This window comes from Mesoplodon densirostris, chromosome 18 (assembly GCF_025265405.1).
Source record: "Mesoplodon densirostris isolate mMesDen1 chromosome 18, mMesDen1 primary haplotype, whole genome shotgun sequence".
Lineage (NCBI taxonomy): Eukaryota > Metazoa > Chordata > Mammalia > Artiodactyla > Ziphiidae > Mesoplodon > Mesoplodon densirostris.
In genome coordinates this window covers 43,678,202-43,691,721 of record NC_082678.1, presented here as the reverse complement: position 1 = coordinate 43,691,721, position 13,520 = coordinate 43,678,202, and the positions used below count along the sequence as shown (strand labels likewise).

At 50.9% G+C, this 13,520-nt stretch overlaps 1 protein-coding gene across 1 annotated transcript in view; it reads left to right on the top strand.

Annotated features, from left to right (window-relative positions):
* Positions 1-13,520, top strand: part of DNAH2 (dynein axonemal heavy chain 2) — an 87,787-nt gene that overhangs the window by 28,311 nt on the left and 45,956 nt on the right. Inside the window, exons 13-29 of the mRNA XM_060080830.1 lie at positions 127-283; positions 535-774; positions 1,069-1,257; positions 1,454-1,601; positions 2,324-2,516; positions 3,881-4,081; positions 4,177-4,333; positions 4,698-4,872; positions 5,276-5,439; positions 7,307-7,468; positions 7,569-7,672; positions 8,688-8,844; positions 8,996-9,078; positions 9,169-9,349; positions 9,959-10,097; positions 12,981-13,198; positions 13,414-13,515. Coding sequence (XP_059936813.1) covers positions 127-283; positions 535-774; positions 1,069-1,257; positions 1,454-1,601; positions 2,324-2,516; positions 3,881-4,081; positions 4,177-4,333; positions 4,698-4,872; positions 5,276-5,439; positions 7,307-7,468; positions 7,569-7,672; positions 8,688-8,844; positions 8,996-9,078; positions 9,169-9,349; positions 9,959-10,097; positions 12,981-13,198; positions 13,414-13,515 — 2,770 coding nt within the window. The remainder of the gene's footprint in view (positions 1-126; positions 284-534; positions 775-1,068; positions 1,258-1,453; positions 1,602-2,323; positions 2,517-3,880; positions 4,082-4,176; positions 4,334-4,697; positions 4,873-5,275; positions 5,440-7,306; positions 7,469-7,568; positions 7,673-8,687; positions 8,845-8,995; positions 9,079-9,168; positions 9,350-9,958; positions 10,098-12,980; positions 13,199-13,413; positions 13,516-13,520) is intronic.

Here is a 13,520-nt window from a genome sequence, read left to right as displayed (position 1 = left end):
TTTTATTGGAAAGCTCTAGCCTAGGATCATGAACTTTCAGAGTTCTCCACCAAGTGTCCTGGTGTGGAGGAGAGGTCGTCAGAGCTGATAGCTCCCTGTCAGCTACCGGTCTCCTCTTATGCGCAGGATTATTGCCATGCTGTCCCCAGATGAGCAGGCCCTGTTCAAAGAACGTATCCGGTTCCTGGATAAGAAGATCCACCCTGGACTCAAGAAACTGCACTGGGCCTTGAAGGGGGCCAGTGCCATCTTCATCACAGAGTGCCGTGTACACGCCAGCAAGGTGGGCTGTGGTCATTAGACCCTAAAGGTCTGCAAGGCAGACTGAAAGGCTGGCATGTGGGTAATTAATACCTGAGTCATGGGTAGTGGTGGAGAGACCAGGGAGTCGTGCGAAAGAGATGAGGTGTGCTTAGGGAAGTTTTTTTTTCTTAATGTCAGCAACTCTAGCTAGAGGACAGTGGGAGGATAGAATTAGGCCCAGAGGGTCTATCCCCAAGCTGAAACTCCCCCATGGCTGGGGTCTGACTCCAGGTGCAGACGATTGTGAATGAGTTCAAGGCGTCCACTCTGACCATTGGCTGGCGAGCCCAAGTGATGTCAGAGACACTGCTGGTACGCATTAGTGGCAAACGGGTGTACAGGGACCTGGAATTTGAGGAGGACCAAAGAGAGCATCGGGCAGCGGTGCAGCAGAAATTGATGAGCCTGCACCACGATGTGGTGGCCATCATGACCAACTCCTATGAAGTCTTCAAGAACGATGGCCCCGAGGTAGGGGGTCCTGTGGCCAGGGCTTCGTGGGTGGGCAGGTCCTCAGCTCCCCCAGTCCCATCAGACCCTTCTCTTGGTCTTTCCCCTCCCCCCAACCCCCACGTGCTTCTCAAACATCCTGCTCTAGTCTTGGCTTCACCCAACCTTCGGCCTTTCAAACCTCCTTCCTTCAGGACTTGGCGTCCCGTCTTTCTATTGAACGAGCTCGTTCCCCTCCCTGTTGGCTGGTTCTCATTTCCCAGGACCTGCCTTGTCTCCCCTGAGGGGTTCTCTTCCCCCTGCTCTTCCCACCAGATTCAGCAGCAGTGGCTGCTGTACACGATTCGGCTGGACCGCATGATGGAGGATGCCCTGCGCCTGAATGTGAAGTGGTCACTGTTGGAACTGTCCAAGGCCATCAATGGGGATGGAAAGACCACCCCCAACCCACTCTTCCAAGTCCTTGTCATTTTGAAGAATGACATGCAGGAAGGTGTGGCACAGGTGGGAACCACTTTGCCCCCAACACCCCGAAACCATCACACGTTATTTGCCAGTTTCCGTCAATCCTTATACTTGGCTCTAGGCCCTGACTTTCTCCTACAGCCTCCAGGCCTGGTTCTGCGGTGTCCAGCCTTCCCAGTCCTGAGCTTGTGTCCTCCTGGGCCTGTGCTAAGCCCTCTCCACTGTGCTCCCACAGGTTGAGTTCTCACCCACTCTGCAGACCTTGGCAAGTGTGGTCAATGACATTGGCAACCACCTCTTCTCCACCATCTCTGTCTTCTGCCGCCTCCCTGAAATTCTCATCAAGTGCAAGTTTCTTCATGAGCCCATCTACACAATCGTGGGTGAGTGGGCAGTGGGAGGGCACCAGGTGCAGGGGTAGCAAAAGCTTAGGACCTGGCAGAGCCAGGAGGAGAGACCAGGGCTGTTTCCAGATGTACTGGGCCAGTCATCTCCATGACTGGTGGAAAACCCAGGTCAAAGGGCTGGATTGGGGAAGGGAGAAGGGCCACAGAGGGGGGTCAAAACTAGGTGACTGGGGCTTCCCTGGCGGTGCAGTGGTTGAGAGTCCGCCTGCCGATGCAGGGGACACGGGTTCGTGCCCCGGTCCGGGAAGATCCCACGTGCCACGGAGCGGCTGGGTCCGTGAGCCATGGCCGCTGAGCCTGCGCGTCTGGAGCCTGTGCTCCGCAATGGGAGAGGTCACAGCAGTGAGAGGCCCGCGTACTGCAAAAACAAAAACAAACAAACCAACAAACAAAAAAAACTAGGTGACTGATGCTCAAGGGGTTTGGGGTTTGGGGTTGGGAGACCAGGAAGGACTTGTTTGGGACTGGGGCTGGGCTATAAGAGCCCTAGACACCAACAGGTGAGATATCTGAATCCTACAGAGTAGAGTCATTCTTTTACTTTTGGCCTCCTCCTTCATTTTCTAATGCTCGTGTTTGAGCTGTATTTCTTTGGGAAGGTGCTGTTGGAGGGGAGGTTCTGGGGCAGTGGCCAGGGGCTGGGCTGCAGCTTGGGCTGGGGTGGAAGTTAGTGAGAAGCATTTTGCTGGGTCTTGAAGAGCGGGACAAGGACATCAAGAAGATCCAGGCCCAGATCAGCAGCAGCATGACCAACAACGCAGCCCTGCTACAGAACTACCTCAAGACCTGGGACATGTACCGGGAGATCTGGGAGATCAACAAGGACTCTTTCATTCGTCGATACCAGCGCCTCAACCCGCCGGTCTCTTCTTTTGACGCCGACATTGCTCGGTAAGGAGCAAAGGTGGCTGTGAGGGTCTGTCTTGAAGAGGCGGAGCAGTGCAGGAGGAGGTCTGACCTGGAGGCTGGGGGAGGGGCAGGAAACTAGAGGACGAGCACCGGACCTAGGGCACTGGACCTTTGTTTCTCAAGGGGATAGCGATCCGATAAGAGCTGGGCAAGATTTAGGGAAAAAGCTGCTTTGGTGCGGAGTACCTCAGGGTCCTGCTGGGAAAGGAGAGATGCCAGGGATCTGAAAGGTGAGAGACGTGAACACTTTCATTTTAAGAACGCAGATGGGAGTTAAATGGAAGAGGATTCTTAAATTCTGATATGAACTCCCGTCTCTTTGTCCTCTAGTCATTCATTCATTCATTCATTCATTTGTTCAAAAAACACCATTGTTATGACGGGTTGTGAGGAATTAAAAACAAAGAAATGAACAAGTTTTTTCCTCCCAAAGGGCTCTAGTGCAGTAGGGAAGATAAGAATATTGCTGAAACAGCAGTGGCTGTGGCATCTTGAGGACATTTGAAATCCCAGCTCCACCACTTACTAGTCGTGTCATCTTAGGTCAGTTATTCACAGTCTCTGGGCCTCAGTTTCCTGTGAAATAGGTGTTATACTACCGACCTCATAAGGTTGTGAGGCTGTTAAGTATATGTAGAAGCACTGTGTGAACTCTGATGTGCTAATGTGCTGATGTGCTCAGTGTTCTTATACAAGCTTCCATGTGATCAGCGCTGTGAGTCAGGTATGCAAGATGCGGGGCAGTTCGATGAAAGGAGAGAGAATTTTCAGCCGGGGGCATCGGGGGAAGGAGGACGTGGATGAAGGGAGTGACTCTGGGGCTTTTCAGGATGGGTAGGACATCAGCAGGTAGAGGTGGGCAGCGGGAGGGCATTCCAGGCAGAGACAACAACACGAAGATGGGACCACGTGAGCATGTTCGCCAAATCGTGAGTATCCGGACAGGAAGTCAGCAGAGGGGTATATGTACAGCAGCCAACTTAATCCTCTCCGCAGCCTCGCAGGGTGGGTTCTGGTACCATCACCAGGTTACAGATGAGAAGACTGAGGTTCAGAGCAGTTAAATAACCCGCCTGGCGGCACAGAACTAGTGAGCAGCTCAGTGTGAACTCCACCCGGATCTCTGAGCCTCTAAAGCCTTGAATGCAAACCGAGGAGTCTGAAAGCAGCGGTTGGGAAAATGACACAATCACAGCCGTCTGCTGGGGGACGGGTTGAAGCGGGAGACACCTGGGAGCAGAAGAATGCTTGAGCGCTGCTGGCTGGGAGGAAAATATCACCCAGGTAGGGCATCTGGCACGTCTGCCAAGAAAAAGACGTCCTAGCGGGGACGTGGGCCTTTTCAGCTACACAGAGGTGGCTAATAACGTGCAGAAGGAGGAGACGGTCCTCAACATCCAGTTTGTGCTGCTGGACTGCTCGCACCTCCAGTTCTCGCTGGTGCAGCACTGCAGTGAGTGGCAGAACAAGTTCACGGCCCTGCTCAAGGAGATGGCGGCCAGGCGCCTCCTGGAGCTGCACACCTACCTGCAGGAGAATGCGGAGAAGTACGGCGGGCGGACGTGGGCTCGGGCCGCGCAGGGGGGAGGGTAGGCCCGGCCTTTGCGCCCCCCCGCCCACGCTCTCTTCGCCCACGCTGCAGAATCAGCCACCCTCCCCAGACGCTGGAGGAACTGGGGGTCAGTTTGCACCTCATGGAAACCCTGCAGCACGACATGCCCAACTTGGAGACCCAGATCCCTCCCATACACGAGCAATTCACCATCCTCGAGAAGTACGAGGTGCCAGTTCAGGACAGCGTGAGTTCCTAAGGCGCGCGGCCCACCCAACCGAGCCCGGCCCATTCCAGCCCCAGGTTGCCGGGGACGCTGACGCCCCACGTCGGAGACCCTCGGCTGTCAGGAGGGAGAGCAGAGAAGTGAGCGGGGGGAGAAAGCCCAAGGCCTCAAAGCCTCTGAGAGCCAAAGCTAACTCAAATGATCTTTCGGGTCACCCTGAGGATCTCTTTCAGGCCCAGCAACTGCTTGTTTTCTTTGGGCCTCATTGCATGTGGAACTTGGACACACATGCTGGTCCAGAGGATCAGAAAAGAGTTCTTCGAAGTGTTGGTGGGACGGGCAGAGCTCCTGCTCGTGGGTCACCTCCACTCTGTGATGTCCCCAGGTGCTGGAGATGCTGGACAGTCTCAGCGGGCAGTGGGTCGCCTTCCAGCAAGCTGTGCTGGACAGTGAACAAATGCTGAAGCGGCACAAGGAGAAGTTCAAGACAGGCCTCATTCACTCAGCTGACGATTTCAAGAAGAAAGCACACAATCTTCTGGAAGAATTTGAATTCAAAGGTACCCTTCTCACAACCTCTCCCATGGCTTTCCCTTTGTCTTGCCCCAGTCTTTCAAAGCCTAGGTCCTGGGGGAGGTGCAGACAAGGCTGAGCATGGGAAAGAGCCTGGCGCGTCTGTTGGTGACACTCCTGTTGTCGCTGAGTCTTGGCTGGAAGGCAGCAGCCCAGCTCATAGCCTCTCCAGTTTTCTTACACTGACTTTTCATGTCCCACCCATTTCTGACTCTCGAGCCGCAGTTAGTAGTTTCAATGCATTCTTTCAATGCGTTCCCTCTTGTTTTCCTTCTCTTGTGGGAGGAGAGAAGTGAGATTTACCCACAAAGATGTAGGCAAGCCACGGTGGCCTTTCAGGGGACCTTGGCCTTGAGTGGGAATCTGAACTTCACCTTGGACTCCCCACAGGCCCCTTCACCAGCAACGTGGGGCACCAGGCGGCCCTGGAGCAGATAGCCCACATACGGGCCATGCTGAACGCCATGCGGGAGGAAGAAAACAATCTCCGTGACAACCTGGGCATCTTCAAGATCGAGCAGCCAGCCTCCAAGGACCTGCAGAACCTGGAGAAGGTGGTGTGCCGAGCAAGGCCCTCGTGGTGACCAAGGGTAGGGGGCAGGAGGCAGGAGAGTGGGTCCCAACCTGCCTGGGAAAGCAACCGGGGCCAGGAAGATGGGTACACGAGGAGCTTTTTTTTAAAAATGGGGGGAAAACTCAGGTAACAAAAGAACCATTTTAAAGTGAACGGTTCAGTGGCATTTAGCACATTGTTGTGTAACCATCACCTCTAATTCTAAAACATTTTCATTACCTCCAAGAGAAACCCTATACCCATTAGCAGTAACCCCCCATTCCCTCTCCCCCCAGCCCCTGTCGACCACTAATCTATTTTCTACTTACAGTTGACCCTTGAACAACAATGGGTTTGAATTGAGCAGGTTCGCTTATACGCGGATGTTTTTCAATAGTAAATACTACAATACTACACAATCTGTGGTTGAATCCACGGATGGGGAACCATGGATATGGATGAACTGCGGATGTGGAGGGCAGACTATAAGTTATACACAGGTTCCCTTGACTGCGTAGAGTGTTGGTGTCCCTAACCCCTCTGGTTTTTAATGGTCAACTGAACATGGGTTTTGCGTATTCTGGACATTCTGTGTAAAGGAAAGCATGCAATATGTGACTTTTTGTGTCTGGCTCCTTTCATTTAGTGTAGTATTTTCAAGGATCATCCATGTTGTGGCATGTGTCAGTACCTCATTTCTTTCTATGGGTGAATAGTATTCCATTGTATGGATTTTGTTTATCCATTAACCCATCAATGGACATTTGGGTTGTTTCCACTTTTTAGCTACTGTTAAGTGGTGCTGCTGTGACTATGCGCGTACTTGTATTTGTTTGAGTTCCCGATCCCAATTCTTGTGGGTATGTACGTAGGAGTGGAATTGCTGGATCATATGGTAACTCTATGTTTAACGTTTTGAGGAACCTCCAAGCTGTTTTCCACAGCAGCTGCAGCATTTTACTCTCCCACTAGCAGTGTACGAGGGTCCCTACTTCTCCACATCCTTGCCAGCATGCCCCCCCTTTACTTTTGGTTCTAGCCATCCTAGTGGGTATGAAGTATCTCACTGTGGTTTTGACTTGCATGTCCCTACTGACTAATGACGTTGAGGATCTTTTTCTCTTTTTTTAATATTATTTATTTACTTATTTATTTTGGCCACATTGGGTCTTCATTGCTGCACGCGGGCTTTCTCTAGTTGCGACGGGCAGGGGCTACTCTTCTTTGCAGTGTGCGGGCTTCTCATTGCGGTGGCTTCTCTTGTTGTGAGCACAGGCTCTAGGTGCATGGGCTTCAGTAGTTGCAGCACGTGGGCTCAGTAGTTGCGGCACACAGGCTTAGTTGCTCCGTGGCATGTGGAATCTTCCCGGACCAGGGCTTGAACCCGTGTCCCCTGCATTGGCAGGCAGATTCCTAAACACTGCGCTGCCCGGGAAGTCCGAGGATCTTTTCATGTGCTTGTTCCCTGAGGCGCTCTTTTTATTGTTTTGTTTTGTTTTGTGTTGTTTTGAGGTACGTGGGCCTCTCACTGTTGTAGCCTCTCCCGTTGCGGAGCACAGGCTCCAGAAGCACAGGCTCAGCAGCCATGGCTCACAGGCCTAGCCGCTCCATGGCATGTGGGATCTTCCCAGACCGGGGCATGAACCCGTGTCCCCTGCATCGGCAGGCGGACTCTCAACCACTGCCCTGAGGCGCTCTTATGGCAAGAGAGTAGAGGGGAAAAAAATGTGAACTCAGGAGGCAGCTGTATGTTGCCAGGAGGGAAAAACTTCTCAGAATGAGAGGAGGAGAGGCCCTGCGTGTTTGCCAGGGAGGAGGAGGGCGAGAGTCACATCACTCAATGCACCTGTCTGCTCTTGGCCACGAAGGAGTTGGACGTGCTGCAGCAAGTCTGGGAGATCACCCGAGACTGGGAGGAAAACTGGAACCAGTGGAAGACCGGCCGGTTCCTAACCCTGCAGACGGAGGCCATGGAGACCATGGCCCACGGGCTGTTTCACCGCCTCACCAGACTGGCCAAAGAGTACAAGGTGCGTGGGGAGAGGGTGGGGGGCCGCAGGCAGGCCGACTGAGGAAGGGGCCATGTGGGAAAGATGGTCACGTCTTCTGACACCTCTCGCTTTTGCTCAGGACCGAAACTGGGAGATTATTGAAACCACTCGCTCAAAAATAGAGCAGTTCAAGAGGACCATGCCTCTCATCTCGGACCTGCGAAACCCCGCCCTTCGAGAGCGGTGAGGCTGCCCCTCGGCTCCTGAGGGTCACCCCCTGGCCTGGCCGTCACCTGGTTCTCCCGGTTGTCCCCTCCATGGCGTTCCTAGCTCTCTCTGCCCCTCTGTTCACCAACACACGCCTTGAAGAAGGCTTCCCAAGAGCCCACCGCCGTCCTCTGTCTGTCACGTCGTCCTGGGTTCTCCAGCCTTCCTGGCTCTTTCCCTTCCTCGATGTATGTTGTCTGTCAGAGCTAAGCTTTACGACTTCTGTCCTACAGACACTTGCATGTTGTAGCCCAAAGCCTAACTTTTGTCCTTTAGGAGTTTTGCTTTTGTGCCTTGTTTAAGAGGACCCCGTCTACCCCAGAGTTGTAGACACACTCTCTCCATACTTTCTTCTCATACTTTATAATTTTGCTTTTCAAGTTTACCTCTTTTAGTGCATCTGGAATTTATCACATGATAGAAGAGGGCTTTGAAACCACTGAGGCTAGAATAAACTATTTTATAAATGGTGTTTTAATAATTATCTATCTATTCATTTAGGAATAAGTAATTTTACTTCTTTGGTATTGCCTCCAGCATAATGTTTTTGGCAATGCTTCACTAATAAGTATTATGCAGTTAAGTATCACCTAACCGCTTTTTTTGCTTAAGTTATTTACCCTCTCTAAGCCTCAGTTTCTGCATGTGTAAATGGAATAACATGTATAGAGTGGTCCTCATTTATAGAGTGGCCATGAAAATGAAATGGTTCACGTAAAGCAGCTGGCCCAGGACATCATCTATAGTGAACCTGCACCCATCCGTCCTAACTCCCTCTCCAGAGCGTCAGCACCTCAATCTCTGTATTCCCCACAGTGCCTCAGGTTGTATTTTAGAGGCTATTTAGTAAATATCTGTTGAATCGTGAATTAATAAATACACGGAATCATAATATCCCAATGGGAGAAAGCCACTGGGGAGTGATGCTGATACTTTCCAGTAGGCTCTGGTGTTCCAGCGTCCTGATCTGACCTTTTGTCCCTGGCTGCAGGCACTGGGATCAGGTCAGGGATGAGGTCCAACGGGAGTTTGATCAGGAATCTGAAAGCTTCACCTTGGAGCAGATTGTGGAGCTTGGGATGGATCAGCATGTGGAGAAAATTGGGGAGATCTCTGCCTCAGCAACCAGAGCGCTGGCTCTAGAGCTGGTACGACAGAGTCCTTTCCCATGGTCCCTCATTTCCTAAGCTTCCTGAAACAAAGGCTTCCAGCTTTTCATCATCTGATGGCCTCTCCCCGCTCCTAATACCCTTGGGGACTTAATACCTGATTGATCTGTTCCCCAATTTCTTTCCGCAGGCATTACAAAACATTGCCAAGACCTGGGATGTGATTCAGCTAGACATAGTCCCCTACAAGGATAAGGGCCATCACCGACTCAGGTAGACAGGGCTGTGTGACCTGGGCTGCAGAGTGGGGACCGAGGCTTGGCAGATGGGGCTGGACTATGATTTTGATACCTTCCACCGCAGAGGTACAGAAGAAGTATTTCAGGCACTGGAAGATAACCAAGTGGCTCTGTCTACCATGAAGGCATCTCCTTTCGTCAAGGCCTTTGAGAAGGATGTAGACCACTGGGAACGCTGCCTCTCCCTCATTTTGGAAGTTGTTGAGATGGTGCTCACAGTGCAGCGTCAGTGGATGTACCTAGAGGTCAGGATTCACTGCCTGAGCTCTCCCTACCTGCTGTTTTTTTGTTTGTTTGTTTTTTTCGGTACGCGGGCCTCTCACTGTTGTGGCCTCTCCCGTTGCGGAGCACAGGCTCCGGACGCGCAGGCCCAGCGGCCATGGCTCACAGGCCCAGCCGCTCCACGGCATGTGGGATCCTCCCGGACTGGGGCACAAACCCGTGTCCCCTGCATCGGCAGGCGGACTCTCAACCACTGCGCAACCAGGGAAGCCCCTACCTGCTGTTTTGACTCCTTTATTTGTATAGGACCTAGATAGTTGCCCTGTTATCGGCCCCGTTTTCCCACCTCTAAAGCCATTCTTCACCTGGGACCTAGGCATCTGACTCTTGGTTATTACCTCTCATCTTCAGCCCCCTCCTTGAAAAGCCTGTGTTCTTTTTCCATTTTTCTTCTCGGACCCACATACCTGGCCTCCCAATCCCAAGTTTCCTTCTAGAACTTGAGCATCTTGCCCTTTGGTTCTGATGCTCTTTATCTTCTCCTCAACTGTCATTCCTGGTCTGAGAGCAGGGAGCAGAGTGTGGAGAGTGTGTGAGAAACAGCCTCTCACGCCAGTTGTTTGGCCCTTCAGAATATCTTCCTAGGAGACGACATCCGCAAGCAGCTGCCCAATGAATCAGGCTTATTTGACCAAGTCAACGGCAACTGGAAAGACATCATGGACCGGATGAACAAGGACCCCAATGCTCTCCGGAGCACCCGTTATCCAGGTCTGAGCCCTGACGTAACCTCAGCTGGTGCTATATGTATGTGAAGTCATGGCCACACTCTTCATTTACTGAAAGATTGACCATTGCACCTGGCTGTGCTACCATCACCACCACCTCTTCTAAGCATTAAATAGTAGCTCCGTAAATTAAACTCAACACATATTTGAGCAGAGGACAATATAGTGGTTAAGAGGACGGGATATGGAATCAGACAGACCTGAGTTCAAAATCTGACTCATGCCTTACCGATTGTGTACTCTCAGGCAGCTTGCTTCCTCCGTACTGCAGTTTCCTCACCTGTAGTGTGTGTGGGGTTAATGATAGCTATTTCTCAGGGTCTTTGTAAGGATAATAGAGGAGTATGTAGCACTCAGTACAGTGTCTGGCATAAAGTTAGTGCTCAGTTATTAGTACTGTGCCTCAAGAAACACTGATCGAGGAATCACTCTTCTTCTCTAGCTGGTTCATTCGATGAGATGATGCAGGTAAATGAGATAATGCAAATAAAGCACTTGTCACATTAAATGGCACAGAGAAAACCTTTGGTTACTATGAGCTATTGTTATTACCTTGACTTTAATTGGTTTATCAGATTAGCTAGTCTTTAATGTAGACATTTTGGTAGGCATGGGGATTGGGTAAGGGGATGGGGACGAGATGTACACATAGTGACGTCTGGTTGATTGTGCTCGATTGGGGTAAAGAATGAGGAAGTCATGTTTGGCGATGGGTACCTACAGTGCATGTCCTGAGAAGAGTTTTGGCATGGGGTACGGAAGACCTCTTTGTTTTGCCAAGGGCCAATCAAACAATTCTTCATTTTCCCAAGAACCTTAAGTATACACATCAAAAAAATTATTATTCAATTACTCTGGTAAAATATAAGTATTAGGATGTGCAAAGTTGAGTGACAACATGAATTTTTTAGAAATAATATTTGAGATAATTGACATAATTACATTTTAGAACAATTTATAAGCAGAGCCATCTCTTCGCTGAACACACAGAACAAAGCTGTGTTGTCCACTGCTACCGGGTCTCCCTGTGGTCTCCAGGGGCTACTCAGGTGGTCACTCAAAGGTTCTAACAGCCTGTAGGCTTTGTACTTGAAGGCCTGAGGGTCACCTCAGAGTTCAGACTCTGTGACATCCATGCTTTCTTCAGAAAGCTAGAAACTTGGAAGACCAGGAGATAAGCTAATCAAAATCTAATGCTGGGAGAAAACTAACATTATCAAGAACCTACAAATGTGAACACATTTTATTTTATATCTCGAATTCTTCTTTGAGGTAGATCTTATTACCATTTTACAAAGAGGTAAAAGCTCCCTGAGGTTAATTGACATGCTAATTAAGTGAAAGAGCCGCAGTTTGGATGGCCATCGTCTGCCTCCCAATCTAGTGCTCTTTTTTTTTTTTTAATTAGTTTCTGCTTTATAACAAAGTGAATCAGTCATACATATACATCTGTTCCCACATCCCTTCCCTCATGCATCTCCCTCCCTCCCGCCCTCCCCATCCCACCCCTCCAGGCGGTCACAAAGCACCCAGCTGATCTCCCTGTGCTCTGCGGCTGCTTCCCACTATCTATCTACCTTACGTTTGGTAGTGTATATATGTCCATGCCGCTCTTTCGCTTTGTCACAGCTTACCCTTCCCCCTCCCCATATCCTCAAGTCCATTCTCAAGTAGGTAGTGCTCTTTTTGTTTGTTTGGTTGTTTGGCCATGCTGCACAGCTTGTGGGATCTTAGTTCCCCAACCAGGATCGGAACTGCGCCCCCTGCAGTGGAAGCTCGTAGTCCCAACCACTGGACCGCCAAGGAATTCTCTCTAGTGCTCTTTTTGCTCTGTCACGAGGGACACTGGCAACCCCAGTGACTGCAAACCCCTTTCATTGTGTGCGTGTGATATGTATTTAAATCTAATGGTTTTTTTTTCAATTTATTTATTTTTGGCTGCATTGGGTCTTCGTTGCTGCACACGAGCTTTCTCTAGTTGTGGTAAGCAGGGGCTACTCTTTGTTGCAGTATGTGGGCTTCTCATTGCAGTGGCTTCTCTTTCTGTGGAGCACCGGCTCTAGGGGGCGCAGGCTTCAGTAGCTGTGGCACATGGGCTCAGTAGTTGTGGCTCACGGGCTCTAGAGTGCAGGCTCAGCAGTTGTGGCGCACGGGCTTAGCTGCTCCACGGCATGTGGGGTCTTCCTGGACCAGGGCTCAAACCCTTGTGCCCTGCATTGGCAGGCGGATTCCTAACCGCTGCACCAGCAGGGAAGTCCCAAATCTAATGTTTTAACTTGTTGAATTGTTTATGTGCAGAACAAGCTCTAATTTTCAGAAGCTCTTGGGATGATCGGCAGAGCCCCACTTCTTTGGTGGGAAAGGACTGATGGGAGATGTAGTTATATTAATGGAATTGTACAATTAATACGTAATGTATAATGCGTACAATAGTGTATAATGAATACTTAATAATGAATTAATGAAGAGGATGGGAAAAGAGTGACTGGGGACACTGCATCTGCTTCCAAAAACCATATGGCAGTCTGTGCCCCAACACTCAAGAGCTGGCAAAGTGGTGGGCTTCCCTGGTGGCACAGTGATTGAGAGTCCACCTGCTGATGCAGGGGACACGGGTTCGTGCCCCGGTCCGGGAGGGTCCCACATGCCGCAGAGCGGCTGGACCCTTGAGCCATGGCTGCTGGGCCTGCACGTCCAGAGCCTGTGCTCCGTAGTGGGAGAGGCCACAGCAGTGAGAGGCCCGCGTACCGCAAAAAAATAAATAAATAAATAAGAGCTGGCAAAGTGGATATAGTTGGAGGCTCCAGATCTACTCAGGGCAATGGTAAAAGGGCCACCAAATATCATTCACTGTTCTCTTCTCCAGGCCTCCTGGACACACTGATAGAAATGAACACAATCCTGGAAGACATCCAGAAGTCTCTGGATATGTATTTAGAGACCAAGCGCCATATTTTCCCCCGCTTCTACTTCTTGTCCAATGATGACCTCCTGGAGATTCTGGGCCAGTCCCGCAACCCAGAGGCTGTGCAGCCACACCTCAAAAAATGCTTTGACAACATCAAATTGCTGAGAATGCAGAAGGTCAGTAGAGGTGGCCATGATGCGAAGGAGGACAGGGGAGGGATGGTGACGTCAAGGTGTTCAAGGCCTCGGAGGGGACCATGCCCTCCCAGCAGGAGGGGGATATAATGATTCTGGGTATCTGGGACAGAACTTTCTAGAATTGGTAATACAGAGGGAACGGGGGAGGAGCAGACATTACCCTCCAAGGGCTCAAGAGCTTCCTGTTTCTGCAGGTCGGGGGACCCAGCAGCAAATGGGAAGCGGTGGGAATGTTCTCGGGCGACGGCGAGTATGTCGACTTCCTCCACTCGGTACTTCTGGAAGGGCCTGTGGAGGTGAG